This window comes from Tupaia chinensis, unplaced genomic scaffold (genome assembly GCF_000334495.1).
Source record: "Tupaia chinensis unplaced genomic scaffold, TupChi_1.0 Scaffold143705_1, whole genome shotgun sequence".
In the NCBI taxonomy this organism is placed as follows: domain Eukaryota; kingdom Metazoa; phylum Chordata; class Mammalia; order Scandentia; family Tupaiidae; genus Tupaia; species Tupaia belangeri.
In genome coordinates, this window is record NW_006203553.1 from 142390 (window position 1) to 148389 (window position 6000).

Consider the following 6000-nt stretch of genomic DNA (forward strand, 5'->3'; position numbering starts at 1 on the left):
AGCATCCTCCCTGAGAGAGTGCTTTTCTCCTCTCTGTCTCTGTCTCTCTATCTCTGTCTGGCAAGCACGCATATTTTTTAAACAAACAAACAAAAAGTTAAGTTTGTATGTTTTAGTCTTATTATAAAATACTCATCAATTTCCACAATATTAATTTTTAATGATTTAATTTTAAGCTTAGATATTTGTACATTTTCTTAGTTATTAGGTATCAAAATTGTGAACCAGTTTAAACTAAAACATTTGAAATTGTGTTTTGTGTGTGTGTGTGGTGAGGACACTTAAAGTCTCTTCTTCGATCCAATTCCATGAGAACACAACAATATGACAGTCTTCACCAGAAACCAATCTTTCTGGCACCTTGATCTTGGACTTTGAGAACTGCGAAATTCCTCTTTTCCTCTGCCCTTTCTTCTTCTACTTCTCTTTCTCTTGCTCTTTGAAAGCAAATGGTGCATTCATATGTGGAATTTTGTCAAATGGTCAGTCTACGCAAGGTGGCAAGGTGTGAGGACTTTGCAACACTCAGCACTAATAATAAAGAGATTTGTCATCTAGGCTTAAAGAAGAGGACAGAGTCATTCCACCAGAGGTCACAGCCAGGAGGTGAACCTGCAATGAAGTTAGAGTCCCAAACACAGCATCCCGACAATGATAGCCATAAATACCTCTCTTTTATTCTCATTTCATTTTCTGCTCCCCTCCGGACCACTGACAAAATGAGAGGGCAAAGAAATCCTCTGATGTAATCCACTCGATCCATCCTCCTGAGCTAGAGAGCAGAGTAGAAAACGATGGGAATCAGATTTAGAGAGAAAAATGTAAGAAACCAAAATGTATGCGTAGAAACCTTTCTTGAGATAAGCTCATCAAAATGTTACCAGATATACTTGAAAGGATATCAGGATTTGTGGATTTTTCTCAAAATTCATATTTTAGTATGGTCAAAATACAAAGAACCTTACTTTCACAAAAAAAGAAATGATAAGGCATTTTCATTTTGAAAACAAAGTTAAACAACTATGAGAAGTTAGTATTCTTATTATGAGTAATTCTTACCACATTATAAATTAAACCAATGGGTTAATTTATGAGTTTAACAAAACATTTATGGAGGTCAACAGGTGGCACAGAGATTGAGGCAGCCAGATCCCATGTGGCCAATTGTGTGGTTCAGTCCTGGACCCAGCATCTTAAAAAACACATGATTGCCTGAAATTCCTAGAAGAGAATGGAGGAGAAGGGATTGCAGCATGGCCATTCACCCTGAGGGATGATTTCTCACTTTCCTTCTCCACTTTTCTCTCTGTTTCTCTCTGGCAAGTGCACATACCCTAAAGCAAAAACTAAAACAAAAAAACAGAAAGTGTAAACAAAAAAGACCATCTATGTAATAGTCATACAAAATATCACCTGCAAAAAATCAAGTTATGAATGAACACAACTTGTTTATAATTTGACACTATATGTGCCTATATATTTGTCTTTAAAGATTTTCTTTTGTGTTACAAGTGGAATTTTCTTCCTTGTTCTAATGCTACCAAATGAGTCCTACATTTGCATTTTGGTAAGATTTCAGATTTTTTTGTGTTTTATTGGATGTATGGTACCTATAATATATTCATTAGGCCACCATGGATGGAACTTCTATCAATAATATATTAGGTATTTCTGTCCTTCTGTCCTATTTTAGCAGGTGACGATTTTTAATAATTACATTATTCTCCCAGTGAATGAAATGCCTCTTAAAATATGTGCATGCACATTTATGCTTTTTTTTTTCAGCACCCCAGAACTATAAGTCTGGAATCACTCTCAGTTATTATAGCTCAGTTGCTGAGTCTCAGTATGGGCATTGCTTACGACGACGTTAACAAATGCCAGTGTCCGGGACGTGTCTGTGTGATGAACCCAGAAGCCATGTAAGAGACTTGGCATTCATGCTTTACATGTATATTTTATATTAAGACACTTAGTTTCTTTGATAACTGCTAAATTGTTAAATAACAGTGGCTTAAAGTCAGCCGTGACCACTGACCCTCGGCCAAAAAACATATTCTAATGCCCATGTTAATCTCTCACATCATCAAGCATCATACTTGCTTTTTTATATGCTCAACTCTACATTTGTTTTTATGTTTATTTGTCGGAGTCCGTGGTTTAATGCATAATTTAATAAGGCAAATGCAGAATTATACTCACTACACAAGATTTATGTAGTGGAGTACACTCGTCTGCAGGAATATCTTCATCAAGCCCTGGCTCAGCCTGAAGTCTTAGCCTACTCTGACTTCAGGTACGCCACCCTTCAGCTCTGTTTTTCACAGTCACAAGAGAAGGATTTTCGTGTCTTAAAGGCCTGTTGAATTACTTTGTTGTAGTCATCCTTACTCTCAGGGCATATTCTGAAATGTTATAAAATTAGAACCAAATAGGGGATTTTCTTTTTTATTACACTTCTTTCACTTTTATTTTATTTTTGTGTGATAAAAACACTTTCCATGAGGTCTACTCAACATTTTTATTGTTCTAATTACTCAGCTCTAGGTGCAATGTTTTACAGCAGATTTCTAGAGATTATTTATCTTGCTTAATATTGTTAAGCCTCTATTTATGTGCCTAGTGCCAATTTTATGTCTCCATTGGAGAAATGTCTATCCTAATTTATTTTTAATTGGGTTTTATGCACCTTATTTTAAACTGGTAAGACTTCATTATTATTCTGGGATCAAGTCCCTGATCAGATATACAGTTGGCAAATACTGTATTCCATTATAGGGGATGCGGGTTCATTTTCTTGATTGAATCCTCTGAAGAACAACATGTTTTACTTCTGATGTTGCCCGTTCATCTGTTGTTTTTTTTTTACTTTAATGGCTTCTGATTTCAGTGTCACTGAAAAACATTTACTAAAACAAGCATTTACTCCTGTATTTTTATTTAAATGGCTTATTGTTTTTGTTCTTGAATTTATGTCTATGATCCAGTTTCAGTTCATTTTTTGTACATGATATGACATTCAGGTAATTAATTACCAGTAGCAGCACCATTTGTTGAAAAAAAAAAACAAACTACTCTTCATCTTTGTTGAATAGTTTCAGCTGAATAAGCTTTGAAAATTTTTCTTTCATTTATCATAGCTAATCTGAGAATTAAAAGGGATATATTGGGTCATTGGGACAGTCTATTTTTCTATGCAAAAATACGTCATGATTTTTTCTGATGATTAATATTTAGGGAGTTGGGCTTTTATTTGTTTTCTCAAATCACTGTAGAAGGAACCCTTGCATATATATTCAATTTGACATATTAATGGTAATTTATATAAATTTTATATAATCATTCTTGTCAATTTCTGTGCATTGTGCTCTTTCTGAGCCTATTTTAAAATATACTGTTGTTTCTGTCATTTTATTCTGCTTTTATTTTACTTAAAATATTTTTCTTATATATTTTTCTTAATTTTCACATTTAATTACTGTGTATATTTACAACATACAAAATGTATTTTCCCAACATGAATACACTATATATTAGTCAAGTCAAAGATACGGCAATACACATTGTCATCAACAGATGACTTTTCATTTTTGTGTCCAGTAATATTTTGCTTTTTTAGACAGGGGATTTAAGGAAACCATTCGATTGGTGACCAGAGCTAGCATCTTACCTTTCTGGTGGACATTTTTTAGAGACATCTGCTTTTAAAAGTTTATAAGAAACCCATATTACTGAAAGAGAAAAAAACTATGCATGTATTTCATATTCTTTCACTCAAAAAATACCTTGTGGGGCCAGCAGGTGGTGTGGTGGTTAAGGGTGCTAGACTCTCACATGGTCAACCGTGGTTCTAGTCCCAAACCTGGTGGCTTGCTTTATCACTTTCCCTCTCTCTCTCTCACTCTGTCCCTCTCTGCTCAAATCAAAATAAATATTATAAATAAATTTAAATAAAATAATTACTTTTAAAAAGAAATTTAAAAAAATTTAAAACCTTGCATTTTAATTCTATTTTTCATCAAACTTTTGAAGTCTCCTTATGTGTTAGAGAACGAAGACCCTTGCTTACAGTGGCAAACATCTCTTTTCTATTCCTGCTTCCACTATCACTTCCTAGAAATATTTGTGCTTAGGTTCTTGTCTCAGTCTCACGTTTGGGGGATTCATACTGGAACAGTTACCTCAGAAATAACTATAAAAAATTAACCCTTATGAAATTATTGTGAAATTGGGTCAATAAATGATTTTATGACAACAAGGACACCTTTGACAGGAGATGATGCAAAGGGCGGGAGAGGACACTGTAGGCTGTGATGTGAGATGCCTTGTACTGTGGTCTTTGTGATCAAGCTACGAAGAAACTAAATATATTACAAGGAGATTAAGTACACGCAAAACCCACTATCAGGATCAGTAGAAAATTTTTAAGTCATACTCTTTTATCAACACATTTGCAGGGGAGACCACTATTTCCGTTGTACCTCCTACTGGGCTACTGGGCTACTGGGCCTTTGTAGAGCTCAGTATGCTCTAGGAAATAGTAACTGACTGTTACTAATGTTGAGTATTTTCATCACAATTTGGATATTTTCAGATCTACAGAATTATAAATTCCAGTGAGTACCTCTGATGACATAGTTAATCATCAAAAAAATGGTGTATCTGTAGCAGGCTAAGGAGGTTCCAGATGGCATAAGGAAATAACAAGAGCAGGGATCCCACTTCACCTTGCCACCTGTATCTTATGCAGCAGTATTTGTCAATCACTCCACACACTTTTCTGCACATGGATATCCAAGTTTCCTAGAACAACTTATAAAAGAGACTTCTTTGCCAATGTGTGTTTCTGGTGTTTGCATCAGAAATCAGTTGACTGTACATATGTAGAATTATTTGGGGATTTTCTATTCTGTTCCATTGATTTATGTGTTTGTGTTCATCTCATTACCATGCTATTTGGGTTACTACAGCTCTGTGGTATATTTTAAATTCAGGTAGTGTGGTGACTCCAGCTTTGCTCTTTTTGTTCAATATTGCTTTGGCTATTTGATGTCATTCATGGCTCAGTTCAAATATATATTTTTTTTCTTGTGAAGAAAGCCATTGGTATTTTGTTAATAATTTCATTGACTCTGTAGGTTGCTTTGGATGGTAAGAGCATTTTGATAAAATTAATCCTTGCTATCCATGAACATAGGATGCATTTTTATTTTTTTATTTTAAATTTTCTAAAATTTCTTTTATCGGTGTTTTACCATTTTCATGGTAGTGAAATTTTTCTCCTTAGTTGGACTTGTTTCTAGGTATTTTTTTTTCAGCCTTTGTAAATTAAATTGCTGTTTTTGTTTTTCAGTTACTTTGTTATTGGTGTATGAAAGCACTGCTGATTCTGTATATTGATTTTGTATCTTGTAACTTCACTAAATTTGCTTATCCATTCTAATAGGTTTTTGGTGGAGTCTTGTTCTAGTCCATTCCATTGCTAATTACATAAAATAACTGAAATTGAGTGACTTATAAAAATACAAGTTTGTTCAGTTCATGATTTAGAGGTCCATATGTGGTGGGAATCTTGCAGAGTCTTAAGGCATCACATCAGAGGTTAAGAATAGAGCAAAGAGGCTGTATCCATCAGTCTCTGTTTGTCTTAATCCCTCTCCTTATAAATCTACCAAGACTCATTCATGAGGACACTGACCTAATGACCTTAATACTAATTTCTTCCTAAAGACTCCATCTTTCAGTATCATAGTCTGATTAAGATCCTTTAATACATTCCAATCAAATCTCAACTTAGGAACTTGGGGGAATATACAAACCATAGCAAATCTTTGGAATATATAGGAAACAGGAACAATTTTATTCCTCTTTTCCACTTGGAATTCTCTCTATATCTTTTTCTTGCCTGACTGTCATTGTTAGGACTTACAATACTATGTTGAATAAGAGTAGCAAATGTGGATATCCTTGTCTTTTTTTAACTACCAGAGAAAAATGTCT

General features: G+C 34.2%; 1 protein-coding gene across 3 annotated transcripts in view; it reads left to right on the plus strand.

Annotated features, from left to right (window-relative positions):
- The window catches only part of ADAM2 (ADAM metallopeptidase domain 2), a 58462-nt gene that overhangs the window by 23296 nt on the left and 29166 nt on the right, over nucleotides 1-6000 (plus strand). For all 3 annotated transcript variants that reach the window (XM_027766809.1, XM_006164735.1, XM_006164736.1), the window contains one exon: nucleotides 1786-1922. In XM_027766809.1, coding sequence (XP_027622610.1) covers nucleotides 1786-1922 — 137 coding nt within the window. The remainder of the gene's footprint in view (nucleotides 1-1785; nucleotides 1923-6000) is intronic.